Source organism: Vigna angularis, chromosome 11, assembly GCF_016808095.1.
Source record: "Vigna angularis cultivar LongXiaoDou No.4 chromosome 11, ASM1680809v1, whole genome shotgun sequence".
In the NCBI taxonomy this organism is placed as follows: domain Eukaryota; kingdom Viridiplantae; phylum Streptophyta; class Magnoliopsida; order Fabales; family Fabaceae; genus Vigna; species Vigna angularis.
The window spans coordinates 8,009,002-8,029,093 of NC_068980.1; the positions used below are offsets into that span (position 1 = coordinate 8,009,002).

The following is a 20,092-nucleotide window of genomic DNA, read 5'->3' on the forward strand; positions in this document are numbered from 1 at the left end:
TACACGGACCAGAGGAGCAACGAGGTTACGACAGCTTATACTTAGAAGAAATGCAGGTGAGAGGACACCTGTCATTATTGACGTGGTCACTGGAGTTGCATCTGGCCCAAATGCAGATGTATTTAGGTCTTACCTTGGAGTACTAGCACGTGATCGTATATCTATACTTACTCCATCCTTTGACCATGTTTCTGAGGCTGATCGGAATCTCATCTGGCAAGATTTATTAGTAAGTTAAGCAATATTGCTCCAAATTCTATATTCATTATATTGATAAATCTGTATTGATATAAGATTATTACTTTCTTTGTTGCAGATAACATTTGATATGCCAAACGTCGAGAGCTTAAGGAATAAGTGTTTATCTGCAATTGCAGAAAGATTTCGAGGGTTTAAGACCAAATTAACGTCTAGATATATATTTGGACCAAAAAGTAATGAAAATCCATGTTCCAAATATTCAGCAATTGACGAAGATACATGGCGTCAGTTTGTAGAGCTTCGTTCATCCGAGGCGTGGCAAGTAAGTGCAGTAAAATCATTCAATTCATCATTCATAATAAACTACCATGACAATTGTTTCATTTTGTCACAGGAAAAAAGGTCAAAAGCATAGGGACTAAGCGCTCAAAATAAAAATCCACACCTATTGTCTCGTGGTGGATATAGGAAGCTTCAAGAAAAAATAATGAAGTAGAAGTCAGATAGTAGACTTCCACTTTCTGATGGTGGTGACCCTCCTCCTCCTCCTTCACCACCATCTCGGCACGAGATGTGGAAGTTAGCCCGTATAAGACCATCAGGCTCCTACACTTCCGAGTCTGCCAGAGAAATATCTGAAAGAATTGTATGTCATTTCTTATATTTTTACATTAATTTTGTTATATATATTACATAGATCTTTCAAATGATTTTGAACTTTTGTTACGTGACAGGACTCCTTGGTTGAGCAGAGCTCCCAAGGTCAATTCACACAAGAAGGTCGTCAAGATATTCTTGCCACAGCTATTGGATGACCTGAGCACCCAGGACGGGTGCGTGGTGCTGGGACTGGCATAGGCATACGATAGTTTTTTGGGTCTTCCTCGCGTCCATATTCATACGAAAAGATGAAGAAGGAAATAAGAAAAGAGATGACGCAGGAGATCACAAAGAAGGTTCGAGCAGAGTTGTATGATGAAGTTGCTGAAATGGTTGCGCGCCAGTTCCAGCAGCGATATGAGGATTATGGCAATCATCCTCCGCCATCTCCTGTAGCGGAACATGTTGTGCCCCCTACAGGTAAACTTATTCATTTTTGGTTACTAATTTACTTTTTGCATAACCTAACATTTAATTTGACAGGTAGAAGCGGTAAAGGAAGTTGTTCAGCTGCCGGTGCCCCAGGGGACGACATGGATGAAACTCGTCCATGTCAGTTATATATTCTTTCTGATACTAGGACCATGCTAGTGGCTCGTGGTACAGTTTATGAGACAGTCACTATAGTGCATGGTGTACAACTTTCAGAAGATGAGTTCAAGGTCACGGTGGATGAAGTTGTCATAGCGGATGCTGTTCTTCCTGTGCCTACAGATGAGTTCTTCACTGTGGAAGAAGCATTTAAGTCCTTTGTCGCCTGGCCTAGACATTTGGTTGGTGATGTATCTGATCCCCCGGTAAACACTCGTACTATATACTTTTCAATTTTAATATTTACTTCTAATTGACGTTATAACATAACCATTTTTGCATTTAACAGCAGATAGGTCAAGAGGGAAGTCCTCCCCCGAAGAAGACTCATTTATCTGAGGATGACCCTCTTGGTGCGTTAGACGAGCTTGCTAAAATCATTTCAGATGTGCCGATGAATGTACACTGGGATTCTACTACATTTGGAAGAGAAGCTCAGATCTCATTGTACTTGCATCATCAAGATGTTAGGGAGCTTGCGTCGGGGAAAGAAGAAATTAATATTACACTCATTCAGTTGTGGATGATGTAAGTTTATGCGAACTTTTTTATATAATTATTTTTTATCAAGTTACTTATATCAGATTATTTCTTCATTTTAGGTATATGTTTGATGTTAGTAACAAGAAGGGGTTCAACGATGTATATGGGTTCATTGACCCTCTATGACTCATGAAAGAAATAAATTTGATGATATCCAAACATACATCACCACCTGCTTTGGAATGGGGAAGGAGATATATTTTCTCCCTTATATACATGGGTAAGTGAAGTTTGTTAACTTTAAAGTTTCATTTATTAATTTCAGTATATGACAATGAAGTTATTACCAATTTCAGGTGTCATTGGCAGCTACTTGTGATCTCCATACCGGAGAACACTGCTGTCTGGTTTTGTTCATTGCAAAAGTCTCCGCCCAGCCCTCTTAGACATATAGTAGATTGGTAAGAACCTCAAGGTTTCAACTTTCTTTGTTGTATAAATGTATGCTAAAGCCATTTTTTTAATAGTTCGCTTGCAACACACATGATGTTATCTGGGAGATCTACTGCTACAGCTAAAAAGCTTGCATGGGTTGCCCTTAAGGTTTGGTATTTTAGTCCATACTTTGTTACATTTGGTTCCATTCAAATGATGTTATTTAACATTTTATAATTATGATGATATATTGTAGTGTAATAGACAAACGGGGTCATATGAATGTGGTTACTACGTCATGTTTTGGATGATGACCATTATTCGTGCACATTACACTACTGGATGGGAAACGGTAATATTTAGGTTTGAATTTTATTTTCTGTAGAGTTTAGATTTCATATACACTAATTGAAATCATTGTGTTTTATGCAGAGATTCAATAGGACTGCTCCAATTCCAGAGAAGTCACTTCAACTTGTGAGGAAAACACTGGCTAAATATGTAATTCATTTATATAATAGTATTTAGTAGATATTAGGATATAGTAAGTTCTAAGTTTATGTTTCTAAGTTGATTTATGTTTTTCTACATTATTATTAGTTTAACTTTGTACATTACATTCATTTATCCTTCAAACTTGATTTATGATTACATTGGTTGATTTATGATTCTAAGAAGTTGATTTATGATTATATTTAATGCATTTATGTTTTATTATAATTTTCATTCAAAATATACGTTTATGGATTTTTCTGGACTGTTCTGGCTGTAAATATATATGCAGGTATGTTTCTGTAGTAATGAATGTAGCAGAAACAGACCTCATTTTAAAAAAAAAACAAGGGAATATGCCTCGGTTAAGGTCATACCCGAGGTAGAAACGAGGTCTACTGCTTCGGTTATGGCTAGAACCGAGGCAGTAGAGGGTGGCTTTATGCCTCGGTTTAGGAGGAACCGAGGCAGTATGTCCTGCGAAAAAAAATAAAAAAACAAAACAAAAAGTTTACTGCTTCGGGTACGAAACAATCGAGGCCGTATCGCAACTAAAATCGGGTCTACTGCTTCGGTTATGGCTAGAAACGAGGCAGTAGAGGGTGGCTTTATGCCTCGGTTCAGGGGGAACCGAGGCAGTATGTCCTGCAAAAAAAATAAAAAAAAATAAAAAGTTTACTGCTTCGGGTACGAAGCAACCGAGGCCGTATCCCAATTAAATATGCCTCGGTTCAGACCCGAGGTCAAAAGGGGAAGACATATTGCCTCGCCTGCGTATGCCTCGGTTGTAGAACCGGTGCCTATAAGCAAATCTAACCGGTGCCATTTCCCTTCATTGCACTAGTGCGTATTGGTGTTTTTTTTATAAAGAGATTAGTTTGAGACCCTGCATAGGCACCTGTCGTTGTGGTTTTTTTTTTTCATTTTTATTATAATAGTTAATTTAATTGTTATTATATTTGTATACATAATTTGTTTACATAATAATATTTAAATCAAGAGATTGATAATATGAAAATAAAGTTAAATGATTAATCAATTTTATTTTATCGAATGTAAAAATATTTAATTTTAAATAGATTGGTGAATAGTGAGATATATAGTAATTAAATGTGATTATTTGAATTTGTTGTAATTTTTAATGTTGAAATAAATGGTTAAATGGATTTGTTATTATTTGTTGAGTATAATATTCAAAATAATGGTTATGAATTTAATTTCTATAATAAACGTAGATGCTAAGAACACAATAAAATAAATATAATTTTATGTTACAAAGTTTAGATTTAGTAGTTGATTTTATCAATTTAAAACAGTAATTATAATGTATCAATTTTCCGAAACATAGTTACATGAAATCATTAAAATTTAAACATGTAGTTATTTGTATTGACATATTATAGTCTGTAATACATAAAGTTTTGTAGTTGTTTTTTATTAAGCAAATTAATGGAATAATTATTATATTTAAATAATTATTTAAGTAAAATGAGAATATTTAAGTAATTAATATTTTATAGTACTGATACATTTAGTAGTTTTATATGTTTACATGTATTTTGTATACATATGTGCATGTGGTTCAAATAAGTATTTGACAGAATAATATTGTATCCGAACGAATAATTTGATACAGGAAGGGTGTAAAGAGAAATTAGTGGGGTGCATACATGAAAGCCCATATGTGTGTCTAGTGATTTGGAGATATACGAGTTCTTATATTTTGCGGATAATTCTTGCTCTGTGCAAAATCTATATTAGTAAGAAGATTATGTAATAAAGGAGGAGGCCCCTTCAGTAGTGGCAACTGAACTTTTCCATTCCACACATAGTTGGAACTTTGGTACTGAGGCATGTGGGCTTTGCAATGTTGACATTAATATATTGGTTGACCAATATCTCCATATTTCTTACATATGAGAAAATAATAGGAACATTCAATTAAATTATAACGTAACTAGATATAGGAATTGATATGAGATGTTAGATATGAGTCAGTTGATATATCTATGACATTATCTTCTAATGTTTGTTCGTCTTGGGTGCATTGAAAAATCTTATTAAATATGATCATAAGAATGTTAATAACAACCAATTTTAGTATAATTTAATTCAAATTGTAGGTTTAAAACATATATTAAGTGGTACCTTCCATTTGGGAATTAAATGTCTTGGATATACTTTGAGAAGGAGAAGATCCCTCCCTAACGGCATCAACCCTATTAATTAGGTTTGTGTGATAAGAAAGATTATGTTGGATTGTATTTCCTCTAACATTACTAATTGATGGGGAGATTTCTTGAATATGGAATGTTTCTCATGCTCATTAGTTTGATTTGAGGTTTGAACATTTTCTAGAGTAATGATTTATTCTTTTTTTAGACTTCTTAAATAATAAAGAATATCATCAAAATGATAAAATGTTTTAGGCAATTTACTAAGAAGAAGCAAAGTTGTATCTTCATCAAATTTCATTTCAAAATTCTCAAAATAATCCAAAATATTGTTAAAGTTTGCTAATTCTTCAGGCATCATTCTTAATTTTGTAAGATTAAACAAATATAACCATCCTTACATATATAATCATCAAATTTAATCATACACAATAACTCAAGTTTATCCTTATTAATGTGAAAGTCCTCTTATTTGCAACATCTTTCATTAATTTGTGACCTTTCTTGCTTTACTAGTCATGTTTTTATATTCTTCTTGTATGAGAAAAAAATCTATATGTTTATATAATCTTATATAATGAATTCAAACTTGTGAACTAACTAGGTCGAATATGTAACAAATCACATTGAATTGAAAAAATAAAGTTATCTTTTTAAAATATATGTCAAATTGAAGTCAACTCAAGAGGTTAAATAATTTGGACAGGATTCAAGGTGGATTTACGGATGACTCACCAAGAACCATTCTCTGTTATTTTTTTTTTATAATTTTTTATAATTTTTTATTATAATTATTTACTATTTCTAATTATATATTTAATTAAAAGATTGTTAAATAATATTTAAATAGTTAAATATTTAATTTATTTATTTCTTAAAATTTGGAATTATATTTTTTAAATAATAATTTTATAATAATATTTAGGTAAATATTTTGATTATACTACTATAATAAATGAATCCAGATCAATGCATTTTGATTATATTATCATAAATATATAAAATAATTTGAAAAACAAATTAAAAGAACTACCTCACTCTGATAAATTAAGTCAAGATGCAAAATTTTTAATTCAAAAGACAAATAAATGAAGTTAAACTTACTCACTTCTAGTTCAGCTCGTAATATGTCTATCTATTTAACTCCGCTAAGTAGAATATTAAATCACATATAAATTTCGTCTATATCAAGAAATTGACAACCTCTACAAACAATCTCTTTAAACATAGCATAATTGCTGGCTGTAAAATCGAGAAGTTAATTATCGTATATTACAACAAATTATTTTAATAAATACCAAAAGCCAACCAACTGGTTAGAGACAATTGAAGAGAGGAAGTCTAATAAAGAAATCATGGCTGAATGGCTGATACGACTAGAGTTTATTGGTGTGCTTCTTTTCATATCTATTTAATCCAATGGAGCAAAGACATTTACATAAAAAAATACAAAAGTACAATGATTGTTTCAGAATATCCGATCCTCGGGAATCGGATTGGGTGCATTCACGCAGTTGCAAACCAACACAGTCAATAAAGATCAATGGCTGACTTTCGAATGCATATTCTGAATCTGATTCAGCAAATAAAATATAATGTCAATGATCTTCATCGGACGATCGTAATTAGCGTACTACATTAACTCGATAAATTCCGACTGCAGAGGACCAGTATCCACTTGGCTCAGTATCAACTTTCCTTTATCCTATCATTATGCAGGGGACCCACCAATTAAAATGCACTTTTCTTTCAATTTCCGCCTCTTCTTACACAACTTACTTCTCCCTTTGATCAGAATCTCAGTTTCGCTTCTGCGTCACCACGTCACTCAGATCCAGCTCAATTAATCACATTTGACCAACAGAATTTTACAAATCAAACATTCTCATTGCTCAATCTGAGAACACTTTCCAGTCACTCTCTTCATCACCTCGCATTGCATGTCTTTTGAAATCACTTTCTAATCTATCTGTCGCAAACTTGCTTCGGTGTCGCAGCTGAATGTGGAAATGGCTTCTCAAACCTCCGACGGCAATTTCATGAGGAATTTCTGGATCCCGGTTCACGTGCTGGTGCCGGAATCCGCGGTTGAAAGTAGCGACATCGATGTCGACGGACCTGAGTGTCCGGTGCTCGTTTTCGTTAACTCCAAGAGTGGTGGTCAGCTGGGAGGAGACCTCTTGAAAACGTATCGTGCGCTTCTTAAAGAAAGTCAGGTATTGTTACTTGTTGGTGGGCGATCTTTTAAAAATCTTGTACGAAACCTCTTTATGCAGGACTGATTATAGGTTGTGGTTTTAAGGTTTTCGACTTGGGGGAAGAGGCTCCTAATAGGGTTCTGAGCAGGATCTATGCGAATTTAGAAAATCTCAAGCTTCAGGGCGATCAAATTGCCATAAAGGTCATGGAGAAATTGAGATTAATTGTGAGTTGAATTTCTTTTTGTTGAATTACTGTTTCAATCAGAACTGCAACGTCGTGGATATTTTTTCGGAAAAAAATTCAATTTTTTTTATATGCTTGTTTTATACGCCATTATATATACAATTTTTTTCCCTTTATGGTGATATGTTGCTTGGCTTTAGGTTGCTGGGGGTGATGGAACAGCTGGCTGGCTACTTGGAGTTGTTTGTGATCTCCAACTGTCTCGTCCGCCACCCATTGCCACGGTTCCATTGGGCACAGGGAATAATCTGCCGTTTGCATTTGGTTGGGTAGGATATTGCAGTTCTTTGTTGTGTGCTTTTAATGGGACTCTGAAGTATATTTTAAATGATATGCTGACTCTGCCATGATTTGGTAGTTTTAGAGCTGCAGATGCCTACCATTTAATTTTAAAAAAATAATCATCTACTTATTCCTTTATATATTAAGATTTGTGGATCCTACTGAGTCCTTCTCTTTGGAGTGGAAGTAAAGGAATTTTTCTTCGCTTTGGTATATGTTGTGACATTGATAATAAACATCATCAGAATTTTTCATATTTATGAAAAGTAAAAAGCCGATGAAACTCATTTTTTCTGCTGCTTTATTGCAGGGAAAGAAAAACCCAGGAACAGATGAACAGTCGGTCAAGTCATTTCTGAATCAAGTAATGAAAGCTCAGGAAATGAAAATAGACAAGTATTGAATTTTGGTTCTACTCTTTCATCTTACAATTAATTGTTGTTATGCTACTTCAATGGCTCGCTTATTGATCTATAGTTCCATTTCCTTCCTTCTATTGATAAAACTTCAGGCACGCTTATTATTGAGTGTAATAAATTTGTATGTTGCTAGGTTATGATTGAGATCCTAATTGAATTTTTGTGTATTAAAAGCATTTTAGTTGGGCTCGCTGATGTAAAATTAATTGATAGTTCCGATTTCAAACTGAACTTATGATTTCCTCTTTTACTTACTAATTTAATTTTCATTTAGTGGAAATCATTTCAATATGCGATTCTTCTGTCATGTGTTCGCAAACCTTGTTAATTGTAAATTATCATGCTAGCCGTTATCAGCATTATTATTTTCATTTACTCTTTTTAGTTCATTATTTTGTTTTCTTAGGGAGTATATTAGTGGTTTTTTTAGTTTTGTAAGAGTCCTTTTTTCTGCTTTGGAGCTTTAGTTGTGTTGTGTCCCTTGCTGACTTGCCACGTCTTTATGCCCCCTTAATTCAAAGTGAATATATGACTATTGTTCTATATAATTATTAATATTTTATTCATTTGCAAATGTTGATTGCTGATTCTGTGCTCTGTTTTCCCAAACTCTCAGTTGGCACATTCTTATGAGAATGAGGATTCCAGAAAAAGGTGCCTGTGATCCAATTCCACCCCTTGAGCTACCACACTCTTTGCATGCCTTCCATCGTGTATCTGAGGCAGATGAGCTTAGTATGGTAAGATTATACTATTTAGTATTTTTCAATCTAATACTACATCCTGTTCATGTTAACTAGAAGATATATTTTGGAACTTAACGAATTTCATATAAAAACAACTTGAGTTTCATATGCTCTATTTTATGATTTGATCGTAAACTTCCGTAAATATGACTGGATATAGGTTTTATAAGATAAAACTAAGTTGCGCTGACTTAGATATGATGTGTTTCGATTCTGAGTATCTACTACTTTATCCTTGCTTTTAATCTTTTTTTAAGGGGGTTATTGAAAGTAGTTCTTCAAAACTATTTTTCTACCACAAGTTTTAGCTTCGTTTGTACTCACTCCACTTCCATGACGGGTTGTTTCTTATCGCTTCTCAGGAAGGCTGCCACACTTTTCGTGGGGGGTTTTGGAATTACTTCAGCATGGGTAAGAGTAGCTTTTGTTGCGTTCTTTTATTCATGAACTACCTTAGATGACTTCATAATTCTATTTTCTTCTAACATAAGATTTGTTTATTTTAGGCTTAACAACATTTTTTGTCCCTATATTTGTAACAATAATTTAATGTTTTCGCTTTATTTATTTTTTATTCAATGTGATTTCTATATTTTAAAGACTCAATTTCATCCGTCCATTAGATTTGTCTTAACGTCACTCCTTCCATTTTGTCCCTTTGGACAATAAAACGTATAAAAAGAGTGGATAATTGTTTAAAGAGATTTCGGCTCATCATCTCTAAACGACGTTAATGCTAATCTATCCAACAGATGAGACCTTATTGAGTCTTTTTAAAAAATATATATAAATATAGGAACCAAAATTGTCATAAAGCCTTGATTTAATTTACACTTCATTATAATGTGTGTATGATTTAATTTAGTATCCTTTGACAATATAAAATCCATTTTATATTAATTTTGGAAATAAAACTTGCATTACGTAAGCTTAAAAGCATGAATTTGTATAAAGGGCAGTGCTAGTTGAAACAATCCTTGATCAGGCTTTAGTTACTTCCTATCCCAGCAAGATTAGTCTATAAAGTGAAGTCCTGGGAAACAAAAAAAGTATGAACCTGTAATGACGGAGACTGATTTGTATAATGTTAAATAAATATGCGGGTTACTGAGATTCATTAATTACCTTCATTGGTGTTGAATATTCTTATCATCTCTTCAAATATTTTTAGACCATCGAAATAGTATATTTTGAGTACTTCATTTTTCTTCATTCCATCAATTCGTCCTACTTCAACTCTTATGGCTCTAAACTGTAGGAATGGATGCTCAAATCTCGTATGCATTTCATTCTGAACGCAAATTGCATCCTGAAAAGTTCAAAAATCAGTTGGTCAATCAGGTATGCCTACTTTGGCACTTGGTAGGTAGCAGTCATAGATATGTACGTAGAAAGTATTGCATAGACATAAATGACAACAATACTATTTTGACATTTTCACTATTGATTGACATGTCTATATATTATAGATCTTTTAGACCACGGATGTGATTGCATCTAATATTTTTTTTATTGATTTTATTATGATTTTAATCGTGTCAGAGTACTTATGCTAAGCTGGGATGCACACAAGGATGGTTTTTTGCTCCTCTGTTCCACCCTCCTTCCAGGTCAGTTTGTGTAGATCTGTCATTGTTTGGAGAAAGGTTTCCTATGTTTTTCTGGGTTGTTTTTCTTCCAAGGTCAGTTTGTGGAGAAACTGGTTCAGATTTAGCACACCGAGAAACTGTTGTTGATTGACAGAAAGAATGTATAAATTCCGTGGCTATTGAGAGATTCAAGACTCTTCGTCTCTATAGCAAACGTTCCTTATCTTTCATCCAACTGACCAAATTAGCTAACTAATGCAACTAGGTATCTGTCAGGGGACCATGTAAATTCATTAAAGTTCATGCTCGTAATATATGCTACAGGAGTCATATTGAAAACCTGCTTAAGAACATTAGTTGAAAGGGCTCCTTTCACTGGTTTTCTAATTGAATATGAGTATATCTTGTTTTTCTGAATTCAGAGTTCTCCATCCAACCATGAATTCGTTACCATTAGTTAATTTGGTTCTACTTTGTTCGGCATTATGATCCTAAACCTACCGTTGTTATTTGTTAATGATAGACTAAATAATATACAAGGATGGACTTTATGTGAGCAATTATTTGCTCCACCAGTTGAGTTTTTTGGAGTGACAAACTGGCTTGTTCACCAGTTTTCCAGTTGAGTCAGATGGTTTGTTTTGGGCTTTTTGTTGATTGCTATCTGTAGTTCTGGCAAGTTGTACATGCACATGCCCAAGCCACACACAAAACATCAACTATTCATAGATCCATCTAAGCATTGGTTTCATATATATTTGCTACTTAACCAGTCAAGTAAATGCATTTTGATCTTTGAATGCAGAAACCTAGCACATCTTGCAAAAGTAAAAATCATGAAGAGGCATGGTCACTGGGAAGACCTGTCGATTCCGTCCAGGTATATCCTTTTCTATTCTCATGTATGATCTTTTCTTTACTTTGGTAGGGGAAAAACTCCTGGACTTTCGAATTACCAAAGATCCGAAGACACACATAACTATGCTTGACAGCTATTGCTATGCAAACCATGTTTATTTATGTTTCTCAGAAGTTTATTGCTTTTACCGCTGTCTACTTTCATTATTTGATGATTACTGTCTGTTCACGTGGCGACTTATCTGTTGGGAATTCAATTGAGTCTAAGTCCCACATTGGACAGAAATGAGAAAGTAGAACAGTATATAAAAGTGAAAGACCCATTAACCCATTGCCTTAAGGTTTTGGGTAAAGATTGGTGTTGATCTCTTATATAGTTGGCTCAGATGTTATCGGTGTTTGTGTATCCCACGGGTAACCTCCTCCTCGATAGACCCAATAGAAGTATGGATATTTTGGGGTTAAATGGCCATTTAATCCGCTTTCATTTTCTCCATCATCTGTTTTAACTTTTCCAGTTTACTTCTGGAATAAAGATATGTTTTATTAACACTCTTTCCATTTTACATACAGCATCAGGTCCATTGTATGCCTCAACTTGCCTAGCTTTTCTGGTGGATTGAATCCATGGGGTACACCAAACAAGCACAAGAGGCGTGACGTAAAACTTCACACGCAAATTCTGAAATACTTTAGTTCGAAAAATGTTTTTCCGCTGTTATTTTTAAGGCCAAATACTAGTGGTAGTAAATAATAATTAATATATAATATTTTTGTGCACATGCTTTTTGAACAACCAAAACTGAGTATGTTTTCTTGACTCCACACATTGCAGAGAGATTTGACACCTCCATATGTAGATGATGGCCTTTTAGAGGTGGTTGGCTTTAGAGATGCTTGGCATGGGCTTGTTTTGCTTTCTCCAAATGGACATGGAACTCGCCTTGCCCAGGTATTCCATTAATACATTTTGATACTCATGCCACGTTCTTCGTTCTAAATCAAACTTTTTAAAATATTTTCTAAAAGTTTATTACACCTATTATTCATCTTTTTATGTTAATTTTAAGTGGCTTCAAATTATCTTGGCATTAGGCACACAGAATCCGCTTCGAGTTTCACAAAGGTGCAGCAGATCATACATTCATGAGGATTGATGGGGAACCTTGGAAGCAACCCCTCCCAGTTGACGATGATACTGTTTTGGTGGAAATTTCTCACCATGGCCAGGTTAACATGCTCGCAACTCATGAATCCAAGTCTAAAAGTGTGAATGATCCGTCATCTCCACACCACCATGATGTGGAAGAAGATGATAGTGATGACGAAGAATCTAAAGCAGATGAATTCCGGAAGTTTGGTGCTGCAGAAACATTCAAGATCCCAGATGAGGTAGACCTTGCTCATCTTAGTTAGGTATTTCATTGTCAAAGCCATTCTTTTAAGTTATGCAGCTGATAACAGTGCCTGCCTAGCTATTTATAGGATTTTTATAAACATTTGCCGTTTCCCTTGTCAAAAACATTCACCTCTTTGCTCTATTCGAGCAGCGTTATGTCTGTAAACTTGTGAATGTAATTTAGAAGTGTTATGCAATAATTGTTTTACTTTAACATAAACGTATGTGCAGTTGAAATAATATAAACCTGTCAAGAAGGAGAAATGTTACTTCTTGTTACAAACGTTGGTTCAGCCGAAATATACAACCTCTTCATAATATATCTGTTGCTGAAAGAGGGTTTAATGATGCTTTATTTGACATTATTATCGTCACGTCCTTTTTTTGCTTATCGTCTCGCTTCAATCAAATCCCATCACCATCTTTTTGATACTATTCTTTTTTAATTCGAAATTTTTTTAAACTTTAAAAGAACTAGAGCGTTTTTTTATTCTAGAACAACTATCATTAATCTTGTTGCAAAAGAAATAAAACTGAAATTCATTCATCTAGAAAATAATAGTTTTACATCACTCCAAAAAAATTACTTCAATCCACTTAAATAATGTAATAATATGTATTATAATTTTAAATTAAAAAATATAATTAAAATATTATTATTTTGGGTTGTATTGTTTGTTGGTATCCAAATATCACCATCCATGTATCCTACTCTAGGAAGTTTATTTCTAATAGGAATTTTGAAGGATAATTAACAAGAAAACTGGATTCAAGCTTGAAACCATTCCCCAAGACGTATGAAGAGCTGCTTCTAGATAAAGCTGATAGAATTTTTATCCTCTTCCTTTGTCTGGTTACAAACGTTATTATCAAAGAACTCGTACAATTGACTTATTATTAGCAGTGGTAATTAATGGACAGTAAATTAGTTTCAGATTAATTAGTAATTTTATTGGTGATAAAAAAGTAGTAGCAAAGTTTAAATATTCCTCTGGTGGTACCTGTTTTTTTTTTTTTTTTTTGCTTCTACAGTCATATATTCTACATTTGTTGGTTTATTGCTTTAAACTTCAGGAACATTAATCACCTATCTAAAAAGTTATGAATTCTACCATTTTGTGACACGTGCATATCTAGTTCGAAGTAATCTTGACCTTTGTAATTTGCTGTTGGTTAGGTAGTTTTCAAGTCCAAGTTAGACCAGAAGAGAGAATCGTTACAAGGATTTAGGTTGATCATCATGACTGAATCTTATAGTTTACAATAAGTACAACATGCAAAAACCAAGGATTTGATTTCTCTAAATTGTACACCGTATAGAATAAAGTAGGAAATAGTAATTGTTGATTAATCAACCATTGAGATTATAATAAATTTATTTTCACACACGTATGTATTTTATTAAAATCTCAATCATTGATTATCAACTTTTATTACTATATTTTATCCTTTGAAGTGTACCCTGCAAAACCAAGATGATAGAACTTTCCCCTTTGCTTATCCAACTCAAGAATCAACTGAAAAAACATGTCAAAGATAATAAGTCTTGAGTAGGAGATTGATTCAGATGAACATAACTACAAGCCTGGAAGTTGTTCACCCAAACATGTTGTAATGGCCTCATTAGCCTTTTGTGGTTCAGTCCTTTCATCCCTTTTCTTCTTTTCCCTGAAGCAAAATTTCAGCTCAACTAATCAAAACTTTGCTCAGCAAAACAAGCAAGTTATAAGTGCAAATATGTCACATTTATTAGTTCTATAATTTATTTCTTGTCAGATTAATAGTACATTCAACATTTCAAAATCAACTTAACCAAATTCTAAATCAAATGAACACTCAGTAGAGTTAGAAACTACAAACTTAAATAGATCAAGCAGATCTCAAAGTGAAAAACCATGAGATCAGAGAAGAACAATGGAATGACAAGGTTTCATATTTACCTGTCAACATACTCCTTCAGCAGCTCTTTTGCTTGAACCAACTTTGAGAGCAGGTTACGATACACATCCAAGTCCCGATCAACACTTCTTTTGTTGATGTTCAAAGCCGCACAAAGCTGTTAAGTTCACACCAAGATGAATTTATAAGAGCTACAAACATTAACTAGGATGCACAAAATAGAAATTTCTGCAATCATATATTGAGAGTAACCTGGTAGAAAGACCCACAATGTTAATCTCTTCTAATATGATAGAGTTTCTTGGTTTTCAATTTGCTACAACTCATGTAAATGAGAGCTAGGCTTGGTAGTTTCAACTCCAAATTGTAAATGCAAAATAACTGTTTAAAAAGACTTCCCTACCAATATTTATAGGTAAATAAATTCAGTTTCAGTTTCATGAGCTAAAATCAGCTTCCACACTTAATTAATGCAAAAAGTTTTCTCATTCAACCTTTACAGTGTGCATACGTTGATTTAGCTTATGACAAAAATTCAATCCATTTTACCTTTCTATCTTCTTTTACCACGAGTTCTTTAAAAAAGTATACCAAAATAGTCCAAAATTCAAATCATAAGTCTCAAATGAATCGTTTAACCTTGTCCAAAATTGTTGGTTCCGTAGCATTTGCCAACTCAAGCAGACGAAAAAGTCCAACTGCAAAGAAACGATTATAACTGAATTCACCTTTCCCCGCTGCTCTTTCTGCTATTTCCTTTAGAATCCCCTCACCTTCTCCTTCTTTGGATGAAAACTCAAGAAGGGAAATTGGGTTTTGAACCCGAGCCCACTCTTCCAACTTCCTTGCATCTATTCTGTATAAAACATCATTAATATAACATAAAAATTATAGAACATAGTCTTTGAAATGAACAAGTTCAATAAGCTTTTTCATCTTCATAAAAACCACTTTAAAAATTTCACCTATTAAGCTACTATGATGTCTAATCCATTGATGTAAAAAGTGCGTATAAATTAAACTCAAATGCGAATCCTTAGAAATGACACTGATATTAGTGCTTTCATTTCTGGTAATGATTTTTGAAAAGGAAGAACAAAACAAAAACTACACAATGTTCTAACCTGTATTCTTGTGGATTTTCCTTCAACGCCTTAATGTAGGCTTGGAAGATAGCATCTCGGTCCTCATCACTGGGATACCCTTCCATGAGTTTATCATATACAGTGACAAAACCAAGAGCAAACACAGGGTCATAGCGGTATGATCTCTTGTATCTCATTAAATGTTGCTGCACAATAAGCTCCTGCAGCACCGTGTTGTAGATACTAGGAATTGGTCGCTTATATGCCTTCAGGAAATTCAGCTTTGTCTCCGAAACAGTGGGAGCATCTGCACATCATGCAACACATAAATGAATGTGTGAAGAGAGAGAGAGAGAGAGAGAAAGACACTCATATACCTTTTCTTCTTTAATTTGTGAGGTGACAGAAATAACTTGAGTTTTTCTTACATCATACATAAGCACACAAAGCAAGTTCAAAAGAAAGAAAAGAACCTGTGACAGAAGACATGCATTGAACAACCATGTTAGAAGTGGAGTTGGAAGCTCGAACGCCAACATGGTGGTAGGAGAAATGGGTGCGGAGGCCAAAGAAGTCTGAAGAGGTGGCGAGAAAAGGAGTGGAGGAAAAGGTTAGTTTTTTTCTTTCTGGGCAGTGAGTGACTGCAGAGAAAGAGAGAGAAGTGAGAGCCGCCATGGATGGAAACTAACTGGAAAAGAAGGAACAGAACAATGCAAGAAAGAAAGCGAACGAGATGAAGGACAAAATCGAAAGAAGATCTGCATTGCATTGCTTTCAAACGCACGTTTGTGTTGGAATGAAAACAAGACATAACAGATCGAAAAGCTTATCCACACTGTGAAGTCTCAAACTGAAACTGAAACCTTCTTTTGTCCGCTTTCCAACCAGCCACTCACGTGATGACACGCTCAACTTTCGCACTCTCGTTTTCTCTTTCTAGGCTAAAACAATAACAGAGTTACAATTTTCTGCAACTGTTGTGTGGAAGTTACACCAACACCAGCATCAGAACAAAAAACTAAAATGCATTTACTATTAATATATTTTAGATTTTTCTAAACAATAATGATTCTTTACCACGTCTAAACCTTTTACATTCATCTGATCTTACTTTTACTTATTTTTTACTTTATTTTTTTTTTAAATACAAAAATTTACACTTATCGTATCTTTATATTATGTGTTAAATGAATTATTATATCGTTTTAATTTTCTTAAACTCTTTGATAAATTGGTTAGTTAGTAATCGATTTTACTTAGAGTTGCATCAATTATCACAAAATATCAAATCACAATGAAATTATGATAGTTGGTCTACTAAGTAGGAGAAGATATATTTTTTTATCCTCGTCATAAGCTACCATTTTTAGCATAATAATAAACGACAAATTTCTCATTGAAACTTTTACAAGGATATAAAAATAATAAAATTTCATTTCAATTTAAAAATTAACATTTCTATATAATTAATTTTAACTTTAATAATTGGTTTTCTTATGTTCAATTTTGTTTGAACAAAACAGTAAACTTATTTGAAACAGGAGGTTTAAACTATTTAAAAAACAATTGAATAAGTTATTAACTTTGAAATTTGGTTATATAAATTTAACGAAGTTTTGAGGGAAACTGATATAATAATTTGAAAAAAAAAATCTTGTAAAAAAAATATAATAATTTCAGATAGATTTATTTAAAAAAAATTATGTATTTAAAAAGTCTGGAGTATATTTTGTTATGATTACTCAATTGTACTTTTTTTTTATTTAATCGACAAATTGATTAATAACAATGGTATATTTTTTCAATTTGAAATAAATATCGAATTTAAGTATATCACAAAATATTTATTTATCTAAAATCAAGTACTCTATGAGAAAAGAATAATATTTTGTTAATGTGAGTTTTAATATCCATATTTTTCTCAATAATTTCATGATGAATTATCTGATATTCACAAGAACATAGGTACATGTTTTTTTGCTAAATAGTCACCCCATCTAGAAGATAAAATAGTAATATTCACAACAATGGTGAACACCTGTGATTCCATTAACATTCTTTATTAGCCATGGGAACAAAAAAAGTGTCACCAACACCAAAGCCAACAATACAGAGTGGCTATTTTAAAATTTGGGAGGTGCAGAAAAATAAAAGCCATGAATAAAGCCTAAAACGTGAATGATATTTATTTACGCACTCCCTTAATTTCTTGGTGCACCCCCATAATTTTTAAAATCACCATTTTACCTTTCGTGAAGTGACGTCTGGATTACTTTGTTTAGAAACATCTTAGAATAATTTTTTTAACATGATTTCTACAACAGAATTTTCGGAATGGGATTTTTTAATATAAAATTTTCGAAATGAGATTTTCAGAATGTGTTAAATGTATTTGGAAATAAACTTTCCAAATATTCCAAAACAAGCTTTCTTAAACTGAATATACTGCAAAAGGTTTTCTGAACCAGCCTAAGTTTTCTAAAATAAGTTATTCACAACAAACTTTTCAAAATGCAGGAAATGCATTTCAGAAAAAATCTTTTTGGAGTTTCTCTCTCTTCTTTTTTTCTTCTTTAGCGTTTTTTCTCTTTTTCTTCTTTTGGTGTGACGAAGGTACAGCGGTGATGATGATGATAGTGATGTCAGTCACGGTGGTGTGTGCAATGAGAAAGAGTATTTTAGTTTTCTTTCATCAGTATAGGCTGCAATTAGTAATAATGGGGTGCGGGAAACAAAATTGGCAAGTGAAATATCAAACAGAATAATTGGGCTTGTAATCTTGAGCCAGGAAGAAGCTGCCCAATGACAGCCTGGAGTCCAATTACAACTTTGAGCCCATACACCTCCAACATATGTTTCACCAAAAGAAGGTGCAATGGTTAACTTTTAAGTAACTGTAGGTTATAAAAGAATAATTTTTTATATTTTTAAAATAAAAATAAAATTTAAAAAGTGTCAAATAAATATAAAAACATTTATATATGTTAAAGTATTAAAAAATACGTGTCCTTAATAATGTTTTGTTCTTTTATTTGTTACAAACACTTCATACATTTTTATTGATTGAGTTATTTAAATTGACATATATATGAAACCTAAAGTTAATTGTTTATATTTTCCCTATACGACATGACATCGGTAAACAAATATTTAACTACATTAGTAATCCCTTATATTCGAATTAAATATATGTTTCTTTCTTTTTCACTTATATTTATATTTTTTTATCATATTTCATTCCTAAATTAAAGTAACCCAATAAGTTAGTGGGGGCAATGTGGCATGAAAAAAAATAATTAAAGTTAGATTGAAAGGAAAGATTTGAAGTTAATTATTATATGTAGGAGTGAAACGTGGAGGTCTAGTCTCAGTCTTATCCACTGAGGTGTTGTTGTCTTCACGTGCACTCACATATATTTATATATATATATATATATATATATATATATATATATATATATATATATATATATATATATATATATATACCTTCTGCTCCAATGCTTTAGGAGACAACGTGCTTTCCGTATTTAACAAACACAATATTCTTATTTTATTTTATTCTTAGTATATTCCAAGTTCATTTCTTAATATCTCTCATCAATTATTTCTTTTTACTTAAATGGATTTAGGAACAGTGATGGGTGAATTCGAGAAGATTTGAAGATAAACTATTTTGTTATTTATTTGAGTGAATTTGAAAGTATTTGGAAGTAAGTGAGAGTGAATTTAAAAACACATTTATGATTAGTGTGAGAATTAGTGTAAAATTTAATTGATGTCACATGTTAAAAAAAAATTGATCTCCAAAAACAAAATCTAAGGATTTTAATAGGAATGTTTAAATCACACTTAGAATATTAAATATTAAAATATTAAAATATTAAATAAATGAATAGAAATTATCCTTTTAAAGAAAGAACACATTTTTTTATTGTTTATTTAAAAGAGATAATTAAAGCATGGGAGTTACCACTTTATTCTTAAACTTCTTTTTAAATATACTTTTAAGGTTATTGCACGATGTTTAAAAAATATTTGATATCACTAACAAAATCACTGTATGTAATATCTGAAGTTTTAATTATGAATTCTAATAAAAAACATAAGAAAATGTGATAACTATTTAAGAATAGATTTTAAAAAAATGAAAAATAGTAAAAGTAGAATTTAGAAACGGATATTAGAAAAAAAAGACAATTACATACGATTAAAATTCGTATGTCATAATCAAAATTTATAGATAATTACAATTTACTTACAAATTATTTACAATAAAAATATATATGGATAAATTTCTCATAATTAACATTATTTACCGATTTTAGTTTTTG

The 20,092-nt window shown here is 32.4% G+C and overlaps 2 protein-coding genes across 2 annotated transcripts; one reads left to right on the forward strand and one right to left on the reverse strand.

Annotated features, from left to right (window-relative positions):
• The first annotated feature begins 6,801 nt into the window (after window positions 1–6,801).
• Window positions 6,802–13,122, forward strand: LOC108334409 (diacylglycerol kinase 5). The gene is made up of 12 exons (XM_017570245.2): window positions 6,802–7,252; window positions 7,339–7,461; window positions 7,622–7,750; window positions 8,074–8,159; window positions 8,799–8,922; window positions 9,291–9,339; window positions 10,187–10,269; window positions 10,471–10,538; window positions 11,323–11,397; window positions 11,949–12,036; window positions 12,211–12,327; window positions 12,471–13,122. The coding sequence occupies exons 1-12, from the start codon at window positions 7,046–7,048 to the stop codon at window positions 12,789–12,791; spliced, it is 1,470 nt and encodes a 489-aa protein (XP_017425734.1). The 5' UTR covers window positions 6,802–7,045; the 3' UTR covers window positions 12,792–13,122.
• An 858-nt stretch (window positions 13,123–13,980) lies between these two features.
• On the reverse strand, window positions 13,981–16,549 carry LOC108333134 (protein THYLAKOID FORMATION1, chloroplastic). Its single transcript, XM_017568478.2, has 5 exons — window positions 16,232–16,549; window positions 15,798–16,065; window positions 15,313–15,529; window positions 14,715–14,830; window positions 13,981–14,442 (listed from the first exon to the last, which is right to left on the reverse strand). Exons 1-5 carry the CDS (start codon window positions 16,431–16,433, stop codon window positions 14,352–14,354), a joined length of 894 nt encoding a protein of 297 aa, XP_017423967.1. The 5' UTR covers window positions 16,434–16,549; the 3' UTR covers window positions 13,981–14,351.
• Between the last annotated feature and the right edge of the window lie 3,543 nt (window positions 16,550–20,092).

What these genes read in the sequence shown, in the direction of transcription:
- LOC108333134 (XM_017568478.2), bottom strand. Translation starts at nt 16,433, where the DNA reads ATGGCGGCTCTCACTTCTCTCTCTTTCTCTGCAGTCACTCACTGCCCA. An exon ending in ATGCATGTCTTCTGTCACAG is followed by an intron (nt 16,066 to 16,231) that starts GTTCTTTTCTTT and finishes CATGATGTGCAG; the next exon opens with ATGCTCCCACTGTTTCGGAG. An exon ending in GAAAATCCACAAGAATACAG is followed by an intron (nt 15,530 to 15,797) that starts GTTAGAACATTG and finishes TGTTTTATACAG; the next exon opens with AATAGATGCAAGGAAGTTGG.
- LOC108334409 (XM_017570245.2), top strand. Translation starts at nt 7,046, where the DNA reads ATGGCTTCTCAAACCTCCGACGGCAATTTCATGAGGAATTTCTGGATC. An exon ending in TGCCGTTTGCATTTGGTTGG is followed by an intron (nt 7,751 to 8,073) that starts GTAGGATATTGC and finishes GCTTTATTGCAG; the next exon opens with GGAAAGAAAAACCCAGGAAC. An exon ending in GACCTGTCGATTCCGTCCAG is followed by an intron (nt 11,398 to 11,948) that starts GTATATCCTTTT and finishes TTTTACATACAG; the next exon opens with CATCAGGTCCATTGTATGCC.